The sequence below is a fragment of the Buteo buteo genome, chromosome 6 (genome assembly GCF_964188355.1).
Source record: "Buteo buteo chromosome 6, bButBut1.hap1.1, whole genome shotgun sequence".
In the NCBI taxonomy this organism is placed as follows: domain Eukaryota; kingdom Metazoa; phylum Chordata; class Aves; order Accipitriformes; family Accipitridae; genus Buteo; species Buteo buteo.
In genome coordinates this window covers 38,843,529-38,864,723 of record NC_134176.1, presented here as the reverse complement: position 1 = coordinate 38,864,723, position 21,195 = coordinate 38,843,529, and the positions used below count along the sequence as shown (strand labels likewise).

Sequence of the window (21,195 nt, the reverse complement as noted above, 5' to 3'; positions counted from 1 at the left end):
CTGAAATAAATCCCTCTAGTTAATTCATCAAGGTAACTAGGTAAATGCAGTCACTATTTGGAAGTGGAAAAGGCATGAGGCAGCAAAAGACTAACTGAAAGCTGAAATGCATTCCCAGGCAGCCACCATTACTATCTGGTACTGCTTGTGGAAAATAGTCAATAGGGATTAATTCTTCACTGTCTCTTCCAAATAATAATAAAAAAAAAAATTAGGTGTCATCAAATGAACCTAATGAAGTTCAAAACATGCAAAAGGAGGTGGTTCTTCACCAGCTGGTAGTAGATCTCTGGCATAACTTGCTGGAGGATGCTCTGGATACAGGAAGTTTATATGGTTTCATCCTACACACAGCTTTAAACCAGGGAGGAGGAGGGAACAGGAAAAAAAGGGGGAGCGAGAGAGGAAAAAAGAGAGGCTCCAATTCAGAGACTCTATCTGCCATTGCTGAAGACCCTCTGCAAAAAATACTGCCCCTCAGATCCACGGTGAAGCTGCTTGTATAAGCCATATAGCCAAAGACTCAGCGCTCGCCGAGTTCTGCAATAGTTCAGTGAATGGAAGCAGAAATGTAGCTAGCATCCTCTCCTCCTACTGGTGAATATATTTCTTATTACTTTCACTATGGTTCTCCATGTTAATCTCCTCTACCTTTCTTTACTTTCTCCTTTTCTGTACACTTATTTACCTATGCATTCTCTGTCCTTATTCCCAAGGCTCTGTGAACTAACATATTTCTGTTACTGCTAGACTAAATGTAGGTCTCTTAAAGGTATCAGCAATGAGGGCTCAAGAGCTGTTTTGCAAAAGTCTCAAGGAGAGGAGAATTCTCAATAGACAATTTAATCTTTGAGCACCAATTGCTTTTCTTCAAAATATTTAGAGATAAAAAAAGGGAATTGACCTAGAAATAACAGAATAACAGACATTCAGAAATAACTTTGTCACCGGGATTTTCTACTTTTCCACTTTTCAGGAAAGCTAAACTTTTCAAATTGCTCAAATCCAAACATATAGATTTCTTATATGTTAGTGTCAGGCTGAGAGTCCTTGCCTACCAACCAGAAATAGCACCTTTTTTTCACTAGACTGTAATTCAGAGAGAAACATGCTGCCGTGGGCCTGTGTTACTGAGCGGTCAGTAGTGTTAGGGAGCCTGGCTGAGGGCTACTCTTCCACAGTCTGAACAGATCCTCACTGATTAACTGGCCTTGTTTCAGCTGGCTCCTGCTAGAACCCCTTGGATACAGTTCCTCATGCTCATCTTTCCCAGCCAAACATAATAATTAACGTCCTATTAATTATAGCTGAACAGCAGTATTCAGCAGTCCCGGAGGTACCTTATGGTAACAGGGGGATCTGTAGCTCTTCACTGAAGTTGCAGACTTTAGCTCTCAGTTCAGGTGAGTCTGTTATTCAGGGCTATGCTAATGGCTGTGGCTCAGGAAAAAGCTTCGGAGGCAGGAACCGATTACCTCCTTTTTAGGATACGGAGCAGGCACTGCCTATGCCTCTGCAGTTTGCCACTGTGTGAGGCAGTTAAGGCAGACTGACAGCAGAATGGTGCATCATCACATCAGATGACATCCCAACAGAGATTTCATACCCATAAGGCATTACACACCATCACATTTTCTACATTATGTAGTACATGCAACAAAGTTTAGGTTAGCTTTGTGTTTTTATGCTGAATTTATGCTAGCTGCGGAAAGACAAGTAGAACCTGGTCCAACATGAAGCTTACAGGTACGAAGTGGAAATAATTTTTTTTCTCCTTGGGTTAATATCTGAATCATCAGAACAAGTTTATACCAGCTCACTGCATTTGGTTGTAGACACTGAATGTGAACTCGTGAGGAATTCTCACAACGCTGTGAGAGCAAGCTGTAGGCTGCTACAAAAACACTTTACTGGGTCAAAGCTATTTATAAACCTTCAGAGGGTAACAGGAGAGCTTCTGCAGGATCATGCGTCCTTCCTTGGCTGGCCCTTTCAGACCTTTCCTGAAAGCCACCTGAGCCCCTTTCTGATTTAACTCAATGTTAGATGTACCCCCAAATGCAACCACTGCGTTCATGGCCATGGTCTGCCATTACATTTCCAAGCAGCTCAAATCATACCACGTCTTTGTTTTGACAAACCATCTTCTCTGTTTACACAGACCCAGGGACTAATACTGGCAATGTTTTTCGTTTTCAGCAGACAGCAGATTGCAAACACTGAGCATGTCATGTCATCTTTGCCTTTCACTTAATTGAGACCCAGTATTCATCTTAAAAAGCATGTGAATAATATAGGTCATAATAGGGGAAGAACAGGAGGAAGGAAGTTCACATATTCTCAAGACGCTAGCACTTTTAATCCTTAAGAAACTCCCTGAACTAATGAACCATCACTGAGAAATCTCTAGCACCATCCCAAACACCTAACTTCCTGGCAGTGCAGTGATTTTTCGATTGGCAGGCTTAACTTCAAAGGTCAGAAACGCAGTGGAACAAAAGATTAAATCATCAATTTATAAGCACTTTCATTCAGTAAACTGGTAAGCTGCTCATGCAAACAAAGCAGGCAATCAAGAACAAGCTGTTTCAAATGAATCCAGTAGTCCTTATTGGAATAATTAAGCTAGCAGGCAAGGGGGGAAAAAATAGAGATGTGTTAAACCTGACTATAATAAAGATTTTAGTCTGTTTTTCTTAAGCAAACAGGAAAATGCCAAGGTAAAATTCATTGTAAGCTGGAAGAACAACTTTTTCAGAGTTTGCGTTCAAAATAGCTCCTTGACAAACTTGGGGACCGTTCCTTTGGGGAATCCAGGATCTCTTCTTAGCACAGGACCATTCAATACCTGCATTAGTAATTTGTTAAGCAGATTAGAGCATGCAGTGTTAAAACATGCAGATGAATCAGCCTGGGAAGCGTTTCAAACTCTCTGAAGACAAGAACAGAAATTCAAAATGAGTCTCAGGAACCAAAGGAATGATTCAACAAGAAGATGAAATTCTGCAAGAACAAGGGGACACTATGTTTAGGAAGTCTAATCCACCAGTACAAAATCAGAAATACCCATTTAGGAAGTAGCAACATCTATAAAGGCTTGAGCTAAAGGGGATCACAATCTGAAAATAACTCAGTAAATACACTGGCATTGCAGAAACAGGTAAAACCTATTCTGGGATGTGGCAACAGAGGGTGTGATATTTAAAGGCCAAGTGGTGATGTACTTAATGACAGTAAGGTAAATAAGATTTAACAATGACCTCAGTTTCCTTACGGCACAGTACTACTCCAACACACATATGGCTGCCACACAGTTCATGAAGAGCCATATATATTGCTTTATGATATCTTTAAGAAGTAGATGTCAAACCCTTGCAGAAGGCTGGAGTGTTATCAATGCTGTAAGTGTCTTGTCCTGTTTATATCACCTACCTTTCACATGATTTTCAAGTCTGGGTAGAATGGTACATGTCCCATCACTAGTGGTTTTATTTCTTATTTTCAGGCAACTGTTATACTAAGCAAAACCAACACCAAAACAATGTACCACATAGTTGCACAATCCAGGAAAACTGTCATTAAGCTGTAATCACAAGAGGCTGTTTAAACTAGGTGTCATATTACACAGGTAAAAACATAAAGTAGAAAGGACAAAGCTTACGTATCTATATGGCATCCTGGTTCCTCCAACCTTCTGATAGGTGTTTCTGGAAAACAAGGTGTAATTTCACTGACTGTTTAACCATCCAGGAATTATGCCTAGCTTGCGTGGAATTTTTATGCCACTATAGTTACTCTGAAAAGTATACTTAAGCATTATAACCCTTTCAAAGTACTCATATCAATACAGAGATCTTTCTTTTCATATTGCCTAAAGTTACAGGAATACTCAGTCTTTCTATAGATATGATGTGATGCTACAGTCAATTCAGTGGCAGAGTTGGTTCAGGAGGTTTCCACTCCCAGCTTCTCCCACTTGCTGTTCTCTATCCTTCAGTTTTACCGACTCAACTTTCAGGCCTGCTGTAAAACCAACTATTTTGTTTTTCAAACCAGAACTATCACTCCTCTCCCTTGACAGGGCTCTGCTGTCAGAGGAGTAGTAACTAGATCCACATCTCACCATATCCACACCAGTGAATTTACCTCTAAAGTGCTCTTTCCCTGCTGGGCACTGTGCCACCACGTGACATCAGGCCCCAGAGCTTTAAACTACCCTGTGATCTGTGTGACAGCATACAGGTATAACAGCACAGAGCTAGAATAATTAGGGAGGACACTGGAATTCACCCTTCCCCTAGCCCATAACGCTAGCCACCCAAGCCCTCAAGAAGACAACGATTCATTCTCTGAATATTGCCCTTGGGGCCCCAAATGCTGGAAAGGTTGTTTAAATGAAAGGTAAGATAAGCAGATTTTGGCTTATATTATGCGCAGACATGGTCCCTTTCTGCAAGAAGCACTCCATCAGCACAGGGGGCGTTTGGTGCTACAAAGCACTCTCATCTGCAGGCATTAAGAAGTGATTTACACCAGCAGATACAGAGGTCAAGGTGGGGCAGTCCCCAGAGTGCAATGGCTGGAAGGCTCAGGGGAAGATTTCACATGCGTCTCTTAATCATTAAGCATACAGCTTTTACTGAGTGGTGCTACTCTCTGTGTAGGCTTTAAAGGCCAGTATTAGGGTATGAGGATCAGCTCGTATCAAGTTTAACCTCAGAGCCCTGACACCAGTGTGCAGCGAGCTGCTGTGCATGCCAGGCTGGAAAGCAGCAGTAACCCCAGGTCACAGATGTCTCCAGCATTGTCTCCCCTTCTCAGTCACCTCAGTGGGTGAGAAGGGCCAGTTGTCACCCTGCTGGGGCCAGGGAAGCACAAGCAGCACGCAGAGCTGGTCAGCCTTATCAAACCTTTGCCTCCTTCAGCGGTTTACTGACGTGTTTAGTTAGATTTGACAGCAAGTTTCTAGCCATGCGCTATGTTCACATGGAGTGGGTTGGTATCTCAGCCTGGTTCCCAGATCCACATCCATCTGGGTCTGGCACTTTCGATTAATTATCTGCCATCCTGCTAACCTGGTGCCAGAACTTAATTAAACTTTCAGCCTCAGAGAGGGGGGTTCCTCTGGCTCGGAGTTTGGGCACAAGGACCATCATGAGGCAATGGCCAAGCTGCTGCCTGACTTGCCCACTCCAGAGAATACGGCAGCTCCATTCCCAGACCTTTCACCAGCAGCACCTGCACTGCCCTGGGCTTGCCGGCACTGTGTGCGGGGCCTGCCGGAGTGCAGCTTCTCCTCGCAGACCCAGAGAGGAGCAGAGCTTTCCCGCTCCAGCTTAGAAAACAAACGCACAGTCAGGCACCCCGGGGTTGTTGGGACACTGCAGAGGACAAGGCCAGGAGTGCTGGTGTCTGGTTCCTGCCAGTGAATCATTATCTGTTTGCATTAGCTTTGCTCCTTCTGCAGTTCTTGCTCCAAAACGCCTGCTCGCTTGGCACAGGAATTGGTGTCATCTCCCATAAGGAAATGTCGACTGTGCAGTTGCCTCCCCAAATTCTGCACTCAGATGAGTGACTCTACTACTTTTTCAACACTGAGCTGAGGACAGCCCTTTTGGTGAAAATAAACTCAGATGTTGTTCAGATACTTTTTGGACTTTGCTCATGAACACAATGGCCAGAAAGTCTGCTGTTTAAATTGCATTTAAAATTGTTTTAGTAAGATTAAATGCTTTGGGGAATAGTCACAGTTTCTATTTGTTCTTCCCCCGAGACCATTCAGAAGCATATATTGCACCTACCGCTCTAGAATTGTTTGGCCACCACGACGTCCTGATAGTGTGTCTGCCAGCAACAAAAGACACAATTATGCAGATCTCTTTTCTATTTGGCACCACCTCTGCAGCTCTGAAACAGCCAAGGCATCTCTCATGCAGCCCCCCGAGCTGCACAGTGCATTAAATAAAGCCACATCAGCCTTTCCAGGGGTTGATTCTGCTACACAACCTTCCAACATCCCCAGTTGCTAACTCCCAGCACATACAGTGGGACAAGAGTTTTCTTTCGTTACTATTGTCAAATTCAAGCATCGGATGGCACATAGGATAAGTAGCAGGCACAGGCTGTTATTTCTGGCAGGCAGAAAGCTGGAAGACAAAGAGCCTGGCAGACCAGTCCATCACTCAGTACTTGCCCTGTCTCCTCACAACCACCTCCTGCCTTTCCTGAAGTACAGGAAAGTACATCCCCTCCCCGTCGTACAGACCAGTTGAGAGCTTGGGCTTCCGCTGCTCCCTGTGGGAAATCACTTCAGTTTAACAAATGACATCACGAGGAGCATTTTTTTCTGTTTAACCTGTATTTGCCTTTCAAAATTCCTCCTGTCACACTGAGTTACAAGCCCTTGAAGTAGGCTAAAGACTCTCTTTTGCTCCCTGGAGACTGTTCGCTTTGGATGGTAATATCCACCTTCCTTAGCCATCCCTGCTCAGCTGAGATACACATTTATCCCTTTTCATCTTTTCTTGTAAGTTCTTCCAGTCTCTGATCATTTCATTGCTCTTGTGTGACCTTTCTTCTGCTTTCCTGTGTCTTAGACTTAACTGCAATACAGCTGATTAAAATGATAAGTATCATGATGCTCGAATAAGTGGCTGCTCCCCTGGGTGCCTCCCACCCCTCCTTCCCATCTGTTGGTAAGAGTGAAGCTCCTGGCAGCCCAGGGGATATTTTTTTTTCAGGCAGGGCTGAATTCATGTTACAAGGCAGGCCTGATCAACCTTTGCCACTCTGAGCTGCGCTATGGAGAGGGGAGGGAAAACGGACTCCATGTCTGGTGAAAAAAGCTCTCCGTGACTCTAGCTCAGCCATCTGACTGAGATGGAAATATGGACGTAAGGTACTGGGTCTAGCAGGCAGCTTCATGGCGGAGAACAATAGTGATCCGGGGAAAATGCTGCGAGGCTCTGCACTCAGTATGTAACATGCTGCGACCAAACGGGGCACACAGGGAGACTTGGAGCATTCCTGACAACTGCACTGGGGCTCCGTTCGGTCCTATTTTGGGTTTGGGTTTTTCCCAAAGCTAGAGAAAAAAAAAAAGAAGAAAAAAAGAAAATAAAGAAAAGGACTTTTCTCATTTCACTCCCTATTTAAAGAAAAGACAATTCTAAACCTTTTCTGTTTTACCTAATTATTTTCACATTCAAGGAAAAAAAGGGTAGCTTTGTGGTTAAACCATCAGGAACCCCTAATCGCAATGGTAAAAGTAGCCATGGCTATGTAATAGCTGAGTGCTTCATGATCTAGTAGATAGGTAGGTACACAGGTGAAAATTCAGGCAAGATCTGCCTTGTGTGACTATGAAGCATCAGCCACAAGACAACATCATGCAAGCTTCTGAAAGAGGGAATAAAGACCCTTGCCAAATGGTTACACTCTATTTTTGTTGTACATGCTTTTAACCTCAACAGCTAAATGACATACTGGCTCACAGCTGCTTTATTTAAAGTTTCATTGATCTCACTCTGTTGGGAGCTTATAATGAATACCAGACCCCATATCCCTAATATTTTCTGTGGAGACAGGCAGAAGGAAAACACTTAAAACAAGGCAAGCTTTCTTTGAGAAGCAGGGGAGGGAGGGAGGGAATCCCCCTCAAGCATTAATATCCCCCTGCTCCCTCACCAGACTAAAAAGGAGACACATAAAAGTTTTAAATAACCTTTTTTGTTGTTGTTATGGAACCTAATAAAATAAGAAAAATATTTGGGGTTTTGGACATTTAAAAAAAAATATCATATTTTGTGTTTTTGAAAATTTCGGAGGAAGCTGCAATATTGCGTCTGGAGCATTTGTTTCGTCTCATGTAAGAAAATGACTGCACATTACTCTGGCAAAGGAAGCAGCTAGCTCTGCTAACTGCAGGGAGCCGACGATCACCCCAAGCAGCCACAGAGATTTGTTTTCCCAATGGCCATTAGGTACCACAAACAAATTCAACACCCTCCCACTGAAGAAATCAGCAAGGTTTTGCCTGACAAAGAAAAAAAAAAAAAAAAAACAAAAAAACCAAAACCCAAAACCCAACCACATTCCACCATCAAGTCTTCTCCCAAGGAGTTTCTGGCTCAAGCCAGGTGAATATGTTTAGGATGGGCTCACGACCCCCTGCAGATGCAAGTGCCAGGTTAGAGCTGATGGAGAGGAGCGGCTTCCCAGTGCACATGCTCGAGACAGCTTTCTCAGGGTGCCCTGGTGGCAATGGCCCTGCTGCCGTGCCGGTCACAGTTGCAGCGGAGCAGGTGCTGTTTGAGGCCAAAGCCACGGCTCTTTCAAATTTTGTCATCCTGAGAGTCTGTTTTGGTTTAGGTGTCCTGGCAGTTGCATTTATGCACATCTTTTCAACTTGATCATCACTGCTGGGAATACTAACGGAAGCTTGTTTTAATAATAAGAAAGTCTAGCTTAGGAATAACACTTGCAAGGCCCCATTCTTGGGCAAGTGTTTGACATTTCATAAAACGATCACACTACATCTTAAAACCAGTCATCTTCGCAGCTTCCCCTAAACCTGCTGCAAGGCTTCCCTAGTATCTAACCCATGGCGGTGATCCTAATTTCTGGGTCCATCATGGCTAGTTTAGACCCATTGATCCCAGTGCCGGCACTCCAGTTGCTAAAGTAGATTTGTTATTTCGATCTTAAATACAGATAACCTTTTCTTTATTCCCTCCCCAAATAATTTCTTTGGTTAGAGAAACACATCTTCATTTTTAACTCCTAACTGGCCTCTAGCTGCCGGAGGACACACCTGGAATTTGTGAGAGCGTGGGAATAGATGTCCGCTCTTGAAACCCCCTATTTAGCCTGCCGGTGCCATCCCCTCGGCTGGGGGGCTCTTGGGGGGCGGCATCTGAGTGAGGCGGAGAGATGCGAGGCGGCCGCGGGTGCTGGCACCCCACCGAGCCGGGCGGGGAGCCGGGCAGGACGGGCAGGACGGGCAGGGAGCCGGGCAGGACGGGCAGGGAGCCGGGCAGGGCGCTAGGTGGGGGTGTCGGACCGCCGGGGCCGGTGTCAGCCGCCGCTCCGGCGGGCAGGGCCGGTGTGTCCCCCCCCCCGGCTCCCCGCGGGGGCTGGGGCAAGCAAGATCCTGGTGTTCCTGGGTGGGTTTGTGCTCCTGAGGGAAAGATCGAGACGCAACGGTGACTTGCATCCTCAAAAACCGACAAAAAATGCCCGGTATAAAATGATGAAGACAGCTTCATACAAATGCAGAACAGGGGAAGAAACATTTAATCTCCCTGGATCTCTCCAAATTGTCTCTGCCAGTTGCAGAGGGAAAGTACAAGGCATTAATCCTTGGTTCTCGACTCACAGAGACTGGGACCAGCCCAACAACTGCTCAACCAACCAAAACCAGCAAACACACTTTGTTCCCTATTGCACTAGTAAGCGAGAAAACCCAATTCCAGCGCCTCAGAGGTATCCCAGCACCACGTGCCCCTGCATCCAGACGCTTCCCATGCTCCATTCAGTTGCATTTTTACCACCTTGTTCTGAAATTCCTAATTTTGCTGCCAAAATAGAGCAAAGAAGGCAGCTGACCTTCCTGCATGACTCTCCCAGAGTCCCCACTGACCTGTCTTGGACTGGGAACAGCAGGGCCTCCGTTGGATTCCCCAGGGGAAGGCCCTGACTAGTTAGCCACAAGGCAGAATAAAAAGAGAGTGATTATGTAGCAGGTGTTGCCCTTGGCATTTTGCTTCCACGATGAGGGGAATCAATATCTCTGAATTACCATTTCAGTCATTCCCTTCAGGCACAGCCAGCACAGGAATAAAGGGGCAATCCCTTGGGGTGACGGCTGGATCACCCCATGCAGAAGAAACAGGAGCTCCCAGTTAAAGCAGAGGTCTGGAAGAAGACATGCTGAAGGGGTCATTAAGAGCAGGTTTTTTCCCCGCCTGCAACACAGCCTCTGGTATGACCTGGAGAAGGTTAATTCAGTTTTCAGTGCTTTGTTTTTGACCCTCCCCCTCAACAGGGACAGCGTGGGCCGTCCCACCCACTGCGATGCCATGAAGATAAATTCCCAGTTATTTGTAAAGTTGATGAAAAAGCACCAGAGAAGCACAAGAGAAATACTGAACAGTTTCGGTAACAAATCAACTATTTTAAAGCTTCCCAGAGGAAGCAATTATTTGGAGCCAGGTTACGTTTATGAGGGGAGACACAGACTGTAGGATGGTAACAACTTTGTCTGCAGAGCTGAACCCAGGATCATAAATCTCTTGGAAACACCCGTTACAGGGACATTTCTGCCACCCTGTGCAGGCAGCTCATGGAGATGGAGGAAAGTTGTTTCTGCACGACTGCTGTCCTCTCCCACCCACAGACAGCCCCACGCTGCCCTGCAGCATCCAGGGGTGGGAGCACGAGGTGGGAAACCCAGCACTGTCGCTCTTTGGGTACCAGGCTTCCGCTTCTGGCCCCCATCGGGCTTGTCCAAGAGGGCTTCGCTGCCTGAGTTTTTCTCCCCAGGAAAACTCCGCTACTCCCAAACCTGGCCCTTGACCTCCTCAACATGAGGAGACTTTAAACTTGGGTTTAAAGATGAACATTATGTACTTTCTAAATATGGGTAGCGCGTTAGCCCTTCTTAAGGGGGGGCCTGCCTGATGGGCACAGCCAGTGCAGAAGCAAATCCAGCTGTGTGCCAGCTGCAGCCAGCAGCTCTGCCCAGCCCAGCCCCAGCCTCGCGAACAGCATCCCCAGCTGCCATTGACCTGTAAGGAGGGACGTGCACCGCCACTGCCAGCTCTCCAACCTGTCCTTCTCCTACCCCCAGCTGCCGCTGAACCGCAGGGAGGTGACAGCCCCAGGCACAGGGGCAAGTCTAACTACATCCACGCCTTGTCCAGACAGCAGCGGCAAGGGGAGGGACACCTACCTGCTGCTGAGGCCTCCTTGGTGCTCTCGGGTATCTAGAGCATGCTCCAGCCCACTATGGCTCCCTCCTCCTTCCCTGAGAGCATCAGCCCTGCGCCCAGCAGCGCCCGACTGCCCCTGCTGCAGGCTGCCCCGGGGCTGCTAGGTGCCATGATTTGGCATGTGTGGGGACAGGGAGAGCGTGTCTGCCCCACGAAGCGGCTCCTGCAGCCTCACTTGGGGTCCACGGGTCTGGAAGACAAACCCCACTTGCCAGGCAGAGCTGCTAAACGCAAGCGTGGTCTCAAACACCACCCCCTAAAAGAGCTACAAGGAGATCTGAGCGGCACGCCTGGAAAAGCAGACTAGGAGACAAGGGTGTTTGCACCACTCTGTGCCCTCTTGGCCCAACATCTGGGGCTTTTTTCATGGGTGTAACACGAAAAACCTGAGCTGTGTCCCACAGACCCACCATGAGCTCAGTGTGGGCCAGGTGACAGAGCTGCCGAAGGACGACCACCTTATGCCGAGGTACCCTCAGGGCCCCTGAGCTCTGCTGTGTCACAGCCCAGGTCTCACTGAAGGTTAAGGCGAGGAGTTTGCTGGTAAACATCATCCTCCTGCAAAAGGGAACGGAGAGAATTGGCAAGTCCATTGCGTGCATTTGTCCATCCCTTTCCCTGCACCCTGGGATGCCAGCTTGGTGCCGAGAGAGAGAACACTGCAGTTTTGCCAAGTACTGCAGCTGGTGAGGGATGGGGGCTGGCGGTGTGTCCTGGCCAGACCCTGCCCTCTTCTCCGGTGACAGCACTCGTAAGGAGCCCTCTGCATGGCCCTGGCAGGTGAGGAGGAGTGTGCAAACACTTGCTTTGTGAAGCACGGGGCTTGCTGGCACATAGCCTGCTGGCATTATTCTGCTTTCAGGAGGGGGAATCTGCATTTCCTGACACGCTTAAAAACAGGTCAGAGGCTGGGGGAGCTCTTAATGCAGGGGAGGTTTCTGGCAGGGGCAAAGCTACAGTACATCAAGGGACGATTTGATAACGCAATCCCACCGCAAAGCTTTCCGATGGTGGCATTGCGGCATGCAGCAGCCAGGGGTGGCGAGGAAAGGCTCCAGATGAGCTCGGTTCTGTTACAGAATGTGGTTGTAATGGGGCTGGTGTGTCCGTGGCTTTGTGTTCCTGGAAAATCCACATGCACAGAACATCCTGTTTGGGAACCAGGCAGTATAGTGCGCCGGCTGGCAGGACGCCTGGTGAGGGCAGGAGCCCATCTATCCCCTTTCCCGAACAAGTTTCTCAAAGCGGCTTTGTGGCAGGATCGATGTCTTTGTGGTGAGGCTGCTTTTCTGGAAGCGGAGGTGTTTCTGCGTGCCCTGGCCTTTCCGCCCTTCAGCTGAAGGGCCAACTGTTAAAGAGGATTTCCCAGACCACCCACCTCAGGCTGGCTTCCCTCGGGCTTGGCGCAATTTCTCATTGCAGGCACAAACCAGAGGTTGCAAATTATTTCCAATGTGTCTAATAGATAAGAGCTGCAGAACAACAAGAAGGGCACGTTCCTGGCTGCCAGAACTGCTGTGGCAGGAGACCACAGCCCAGTGAAAAATAGTAATAATTTGAAAGCAATTCCTGGAGACCACCGACTCCCATGTGCCAACTGTCAGCTATAGGAGGGCAGGCACAGGCCACAGAGCTCCAGTTTCACAGTGGCAGAACTACAACAAGATCAGCTTGCTCTGTGGGAATAATTTAAGGAATAAATGGAAACAGGAGGAAGGTAGACATCACCCCTTCCCTTCTCTTTAACCTGACTGTTCCTCCACAGAGGATAAAAATCATATATGCGAGTATACAAAAATCTTGTAGCATCTTTAAGGATTTTGCTTTGAACAAGTTGGCTGAAAGGATCTCCTCTCTCCTTCCCTTCACCTCTCCTTCCTTTCCTATTACACTACCGATAGATTTCCTTAAAAGAAAGGAACACTTATTAGTACACTTGCTTCAAATGGCCATGTTACTTTAGGTCTTCGATGCGAAGCAAACATTAATAAAAAAGGACCATATACAGCACCAACAGAACAATGGGTGTCCTTTCCTTTGCAGTTTCTGCTTCTGCCATCCTGCCGGTGCAGCACAACTACCCAGAAGAGGGAAGAGCAGAGCCGGCACCCAGCCTCACCTCTGCACTCAGATCTGCACTGCCTACACCCATGTATTTGAAAGATCTCTCCTATGTCTCCTGTGCTGTCCTGCTACCTGCTTTGGATTAGTATTTTTGCTAGTGAGAGCTACCTTCCCTCTAAAAATAACATCCTCTTCCTATATATGCACTGTTCTCTTTATCTAGTCTCCAAGATTAATTAGCCGTTTATTGTATTCACCCCTTCTTCCTCTCTGAAGTCCTGTCATGCCATACATCATCTCTTTAAACCTTTCTCCCCCTCCCCTTTCCCACCATTAACAACTTGGCCAGTCTCCCGACTTACTGTTCCCAAGGGCCCCGCTGATGGATGGAGACACCGCAGCAGCTATCAGCTATTGGTGCCGTAGTCATCGATACAGGTTCCAAGCCCAGCAAGCAGGGGACTGTAAGAAAGCCGAGCAGCAGTTGCTTCCAATGCTCCCCAAAATGCATCTTCTCTCCTTACATCAAAACCAGACCCAACCCTATTCCCTCTTTGGGCCCCCCCCCCCCCCGGCTTTGATCCAGCCCACATCTCCTGACACATTCAGGCCCTCTTGCTTTATTGCTGTTGCCCTTTCCCATGCACAGCCCCAGCGGGCACACGTTTCCTACTGCTGCCGAGGGAGAGGCCAGTCACTGCCGTGTCCTCCTCCCAGCCCACAGCCTTCCTCTGCATCGCTGGGTGACCATTGCTGCTTGCTCCCAGGGAACTCAGACTATGTTTTATTTGGGGGAGCAGAGGAAAGGACAGAGCACTCGCGGGGGTCTTTCCGCACCACCTTATTAAATTGCTGTGCGTGCACACAGTGCTATAGAAAGTAAAGGCAAACAAATACCTCGCCCAGCCTCATGCAGCAAGTCTGCACATTCGATCAGGAGACTTCTTGGGCAGGCTGAGGAGCATCTGCTAAAAACGACTGCCGCGAACATCAGCCAAGACAACCGGTCCAGGAGGCACCTGAGTGATCACAACCCTCCCAGAATGGCCCTTGAACCAACCTGGCCCGATTTCTCATGGAGTTATATGCAAGCACACCAAGGGTGGCCTTTGCTTCTGAGAGTGGAAGGTATTGTCGGAAACAGATGTTCTTTCTAAGGCTGGACCAACTCTGTCCATCCTCCCCCAAGCCACTTGAGCATGCCTAGCTTTAGCTTCATCCTGATCTTCACATGGAAGGCACTGCACTACTGCAACATACTCACTAATGATCTGCTGGATTTCCAGTCCACAAGGCTCAAGCAATTAAAGAAAATACACAAGAGATTATAGTTTCACTTCAAAAGAAATTTTTTTTTAATTTAGAAATGCAGTTATATACATAGAACAATTAAATTAAACTTTGTACAAATATTAAAATACTATCTTCACACCCACTGCAATGTACAGGATACCAGAAAATATATATAAAATAAAGCAAAATAAAACCAATTGAGTGACATCCTGCACAGCGTCAATTATGGGTTTGTTTTTAAATCCCACATATATATGGAGTACCATTCTGCAAATAATTCCATAGTGGTGCAATTCAGATAAAAAGAAAACGCATACAGGAAAGAAGAAAAGATTAATGCACAAAGGCAATCAAGCTCCCCTTGCATTTGCATCAGCAACTACCAGCAGTCTACCCACCACATCATAGGACATCTGCTTCACAGACAACTTCACTTTGTTTTCTTTTGGAAGGAAGCAGATTTGATAATCAGAACTAAAACATTTTCCAGCACAACTCAGTTGCCTCTGTCCTTGCTCACTCGAGGACAGAAGCAAAAGCACAGCTTACAGAAAGCATATGCAGAGCATCAGTAGAACCTGTTCTGGTGGGTACGTATATCCGTACATCATCTGCACAGGGTCGAGTTTGGAAGCAGTGCTCAACACAGGGCCCTGAAAAGAAGTGTGCAAAGTGGTGTGCTCTGTCCTGCTGTGGAAGGGCAGGAGGAGTGGATGAAGGATTGGAAAAAGGCTTATTTCCTGTATAAAAATACACCTTAAAATGAAGCCTGCTCTAGGAAACCTCTCTGTACTTTCAGAGTATCATAGAGAATGAATGTTTTCTAATGAAGTCCTTCTGCAGACAAAGGTTTTCACAAAGAACAAGTTCAATCTGCAGTTCCCTGGTAAGGACTGAAGAGTGAGGATGGGGTGAGGCAGGATGTGCAAAATGGATGGGATTTATTGCATTTATATGCAGAAACCAGAAAGTGAAATTGATTTAGTTAGTTGTCTGGATAGAGTAAGGCAGATTATTTTTTTTTTTTTTAAACAACTGCTATCAGAACAGTAAAACCAGGTTTTGCAAATATGTTCTAAGAAGGTCAGCAAGGAAATCTCAGTGTCCAACCAGTTGTACATTAGTTTTTTTTTTTTAATACAGCAAGCCTGCTGGTGTCTGCTAAATCACCTAAACAAAGCACAAGCTTCTTACAACCTGGTCAAGAATGCATTAGCTCATTAGCCTGCAGCATACCTCTGTTTTCAGTCACAGCTCTTCCTTACCCTCCTCCTTGTGTTCCCTTTTCTGTGCTGCAGATGACTTCACCATCCCAGATTATTTCCAATGGCTGAGCCTGTTGCGCTCTCAGCCCCACTCCTCAGTACTGACCTGTCATCCACCTCTGGGAGCATCTTAGGATGTTTCCTCCCAAATCACGTGGAACAGATTTCTTCCTAACACACCTGACTTCTCCATGTGCTGAAAGGCCAAATAAAGGCTCCAGATGCATTAAACGATTCACCACCCCAGAGTTGAAAGGCTAAGGAGAAACCTCAGGGGAGACGTCCAAGGGGTGAACAAGCAGCATGCTTGCTGAGTAAGCATTCTTCTACACAGCAAGTTCCCTGGTGGTTAAGAAAAAGGATAAAAATGCATTAAGCTCTTCTCCCTCCCAAACTCATGAAGTCTTAACTCAGCAACAACTCCACAGGCTCACATGCTGCAGCACGTCTCTCCTCCCGATTTCATTTTTTACCTCTTCTGCAGTTAATGATAGGGAGATGCAAGCTATTTAAAACCAGAACGCACAAAACCATCTCTCTCACCAATGCTGCCAATCCCCTTCAAGGTGGCAGTAGGCTCTGACACAATCCAAGCTGGCTCATCCTGTGAGCTGAGCTTCATGATGCAGATCCTGACAGGAGACTGCCCCGCTTCCCCATGGGTTACTGTCAGCTTCGCTTTCTGGTTCTATCAGGCCGGTCCAGTTCTGCAACGCTTGGGCTGTAAACACTGCAGTAGGTTGCATTTTATTTATTTAAAAAAAAACAACCCAACTACGTAACCGAGAGGGAGCAAGGAGGTTTTGCTATTGCACATAATACTCTGAATTTCTGAAATGCCCTTTTTTTTTTTAACCTATCAGACTCCAAAAATAACATAAACCTTTCAAATAAGTGCTATTTTTATTTTTCCAATGTAAGTAAATCATTTTAATGTTCTCGAATATCACAGGATCCAGCATGTATGACAGAGCATGAGATGATTATGTCAGGAGTGTTAAATAAGAAAACATGCCTCCCTCTGAATTCTTTAGCCAGACATAGGTGGGGAAAAAAGGTAAGGAGGCTGTGGCCCAATCAGAAAAAAAAAATAATCATTTACTATGTGGTATCTTGCAAGGCTGAGCCCCTGTGCTCCCAATCCACCACACTGAGATGCAGGCTGCATCTACCTATGGCAACAGCCAACGAGGACACACTCTTTGCTCAGAGGTAATGAATGCTCCTGAGATAGAGCAGAGCTCACGACTGAGGGATCTTTAAGCCTCAGCCCTTGCTCCATTAGTAAAGACAGATCTGTGCAATTTAGTTTTTCCTAAATCTCTGCCCAAAAGACTTTCCAATCCTTCAGCCTCCACAGGATTAAAACAAACACGAACGAGTAACAATCACTTGATAATCAGTAAAGTGAGGCCTTGCTCCCCCTCCCCCTAGAAAAAAAAAATTGTAAAGCAGACATCTCTCAGGTTCCTTCCCAGCCATTCTACCTCATTTTATATGAAAATAAACTCTAAAGCTGAGGACGTGGGCAAGAGGAATGTGATGCCCCCTAACAGTTTTCCATGTTCTGGCTTGCACAGGTCCTTGGTGCCTGCTCCCACAAGCGTTGCTGCAGGGGACAGGCTCTTCTGCAAGCGCTGGAAACATCAGCTGGGGTTACCAGCCAGCACAGCAGAGACCGGCCTGGGAGCTGCTGGTGCATCCTCAGCAAGCCAACAGAAGCTGCCTGTTTATGCCTGATCACAAGATCTACGCTTGCGGAGGTGGAGCAAAATATGCATTTTCCCTGTCCTTAGTAAAGCCATTTCCCACAATTTCTATAAATGAAACAAAATTAAAGCACTCCCTCTTCTGTGCAGCTTGCTTCCTTCTCTTCCCCACCCAATTTAATTTTCTTTCCCAAACTGGCATCTGCTTGCTTTACAATAGCAGAGAGAGGAGGCAGGGCCACACGGTACGTGCTTTCTGCTGGCGGAGCTTGCACTCGTCCAGGGTAAGGTCAGGCCTTGGGATCAGCTTCCAGCTTCGTTGTAGGATTCTCCCACCAACCCGGTGCTAACACTGAGTTAAAGGACTGTCCCTTGCAGGAGGACAGCCTGTACCTGACTTCTGCACCTTGATTGCTGAGGGTCAGTTTGAGTAGACAGGACCTTAAATGCATAAAAAGCAACTCTCCTGCTCCAAGTTGGTTAGGTAGCAGGAAAGAAGTTACGTAGTCTTCCCTCCCCACTCCCTTAGCACAACATTTGCTCAATCCTTCCATCTGCCCCGATAGACTAGTGAATGAGAATTTGCTCAAGCTTAGACCATTTCCAAGGTAGGAGTTAAAAACTAAATACAAACGTTCCCATGCTTATTTTCTAAAATTCCAATAGCAGATGGGTAAACAACATTTGCCCTCTACAGTGCTTGAAGCTGAGACACTGCAGCCCACTGTAAAACAATGTGGGATTTTCACCATCCAAACTGAACAGAAAATACCTAAACCACCCAAATGCGATTTATCAAATCCTTGTGTTACTGCAAGGTAACATGAGCAATAGGGAAGGAAGTTTAAAATACTGTATTTTTAAATTAATAACATCCCTCTAAAACAAGGATAGGGAAAATAGGATTCTTCCATCCACAGGCACGCACTGTCCCAGGTGTCCTGGGATTTAACAGCTAATCAGGAACAGGAGCAGCATGTACGTGGCTGGATACTATGGCCAATCCCCATTTTCAGGAACTGGAGCTAAGCCACAGTGATTTTATATATAAAGGTGTTGTGTCACTTTTACCAAGTGCTGTGATGGTATGTTCCTGGAGCAACAAGGATGAGGATGGTGAGGTTTGTAAACCAAAAGCAAAGCAGCAAAGACAGCATCCCTATTTACCTGTACATTACCACATGATGTGTAAGGCCATGACGTTTTGCTCCTTCAACTCAAATAAAAATTTAGCAGCTTCTCACAGGGCAAACACTTCCCTGGTTACTTCAAGACAGTTACGACAAAGTACACGCACCTAAGAAGCCAACTCTTCTTGCTGAAACCAATCCCACAGAACAGTGTCCAGACCTCCCCAGTGAAGAGCCTTACAATCACCACAATGCTTTTGTGATCGGATCACCTACCCCAGACGAATGTGGCTTCCTGCAAAAGGAGAGACCTGTTAACAGCAACCAGGATATTCTGACCTGCTGTAGATAACTGGGGGGGGCAGAGGTATACGTATTTTTGGATTTTCTTTTCCCTGCTACCAGAACTTGAAACAATCTTCGAAACTTAGGTTCAGGAATAAGCTATGGTCTCTTCTGGCACCGCTGTCAATGTAGCCAACCTCCCCTCACAGCAACAGGCAACTGCGTTGTATTTAGGAGACTTTATAAATGCTGCTTACTCCCAGCCACAAGGAAGAAGCCCTTCACTGTGGGCCCACTGAAGCCCATTAAGATAAAACAGCAGACTCTTGCTGTATGAAGCTAGGAAGACACACTAGCCTCTGAGATGGTAGCTACCCAGGATTCAAGTACCAAGGTACCTGTGTGGCTGGAAAGGTCATTTGGGATTGCACCAATGGCACTAAGCATTCACTACCTACAGGCATTTTTTCTGTTGACATTTGCAAACACCTGAACCACTTCCAGATTACATCTCAAAAGTGTTACCTCTGCCTGAAGATCTGACCAAAGGAACCTAAGCTTTAGTGCGGAACCACCTTAACTGAAAAAGCTTTGAGACACACAGCTTATTCAGAAGAGCAGGGATACAAATTTGGTTCCAGTTCTGATGCCTCAGTGAATGGGGCTAACTCATAGTTAACACAGGGTTGGTTAACTGAAAGTCACACCCTCTAAGCTTTCTGGACCCTGCCAACCACTGGCCATTCTCCAAGGCTCTTCTACAATCTAACACCAGGAGCTGCTCTGGCACCAGACCAAAGCTGAAAGGGTTGTTCTATTGGTAGTACAGTCCCAGTCCCAGCTTCTAGAAACACAGAATAATCAAATGGGCTGCACAGGTAGAGAAGGAAGGAGACCTAAGTGATTTTCAGGAATGGACTCCTGCTGAGATGGTTTTTGAGAAGGGGCAGGGGGCATTCCTACACGTTGGACTTCTCAGCCTTCAGCGCTCTAGCAATTCTCAACGAACTGTTATTGCACAGCTAAGTTGTCACACAGCCCATCTCATCTGAGGCGCTTCTAGACATCACAAGCTGCCCCTTAACTGGGATCCCCCCCAAGCCCAGCTTCAGTCCCAGCGAGGCGTTTTGTCCTGCCTTACCACAAACAGGATGCCGGAAGAAGAGCCTATATAACATACATACGTGTATATATATATATACTGTGTCTGCACCCAGTGAGCAAGCGGTTTTAGCCCCTGCTCTCTGGGCAGCAGAAGGGCTAGAGAGGCTGATAAGCTGCAACAAGCCGGTGTGAGGAGGAGAAAGGCACGAGAAAAGAGCAGCTCTTCAGAGACTGCTGTCAAACATCTGGCTGGGGAAGAGGAGGGGAGAGCTCAAATCCACTCTGTTCCTTGAGCCCCTGATGCCGATGGAATGGGGAAGCCAGCGCTGCACCAACTCCACTGGTGCATCCAGGAGGCAACCTGGCAACATCCTTTGGATCTTCAGCTGAGGGCATCTCTGCTTGGAGGTATCCAGGATACAGCTCGCGAGGATGGGGAAGGCTGCACAGAGTGCTTCTGTCCTGAAGGCAGGGGGAGGGGAGGAGGAAGAAATCCAAGAGGGAGAAGGCTAGACAAATACAGCAGGCCTCATGCTTCCTTCAATAAGGGAATATCTGAACGGTGGGGAGAGAAAAAAAAAAAAAGAAAAAGTAGTCAAACTTCTGCAGTTCAACACACACCAGAAAAAACACTATTGAAAGCAAGACAGGCTCCCACTTCCATAACAAGATAATGCAGAGGTCCTCCTGTCATCACAACACAGCAGAAGGGACCTCTGGAGGACTCTGCTCCAACATGCCCCTGCGAGCTGGACCATCGCCAGCTGCAGCCTTGAAAATGTCCCAAGGACAGAGACTCCACCACCTCTCTGGGTGCCCATCTGGTCCTGCGCTACCCTCCTAGTGCAAAATATTTTCCTAATGCTCTATCTGAATCTGTGAAGTTACACCTTGTGGCCACTGCCCCATGTTATATCATCTGGCTGAGGAGAGTTTGGCTCCATAGTCTTTTCAACTCCCTGTAAAGTAATTGTAATTAATTGTTGGCTTGGCCCTCAGCTGTTTCTTCACCAAATTAAAGAAGCCCAGCTCCCTTAGTCACTCCTCACAAGCCCCTAGCTATGGTGGCAGGCCTCCAACAGAGCCTGTCCAGTTTCTCCACATCTCTTTTGAACTGGGGGTCCCACAACAAGATACAGTAAAGCCTCACCAATGTGGTTTAGGGGAAGGTAATAACTTCCCTTAAGAATGACAGTTTCCTTCTTTCCCATGACTTTATCAATCTTTTAGTTCCTCAAAATGTCCAAGACACATTTCTTACTGTGACAAGGACGGTTGCAAATACAAGGATCACACCTGCCCTTATCTAATTCAAAGAAATGCAACCTCCTCACATAGCTGCAGCTTCCTCATC

At 46.7% G+C, this 21,195-nt stretch overlaps 1 protein-coding gene across 4 annotated transcripts in view; it reads right to left on the bottom strand.

The window, feature by feature from the left end:
* Positions 1-14,392: 14,392 nt before the first annotated feature.
* The window catches only part of SUSD6 (sushi domain containing 6), an 89,603-nt gene continuing 82,800 nt past the window's right edge, over positions 14,393-21,195 (bottom strand). For all 4 annotated transcript variants that reach the window (XM_075030522.1, XM_075030519.1, XM_075030520.1 and 1 more), the window contains one exon: positions 14,393-20,396. In XM_075030522.1, coding sequence (XP_074886623.1) covers positions 20,371-20,396 — 26 coding nt within the window. In that variant the 3' untranslated portion in view covers positions 14,393-20,370. The remainder of the gene's footprint in view (positions 20,397-21,195) is intronic.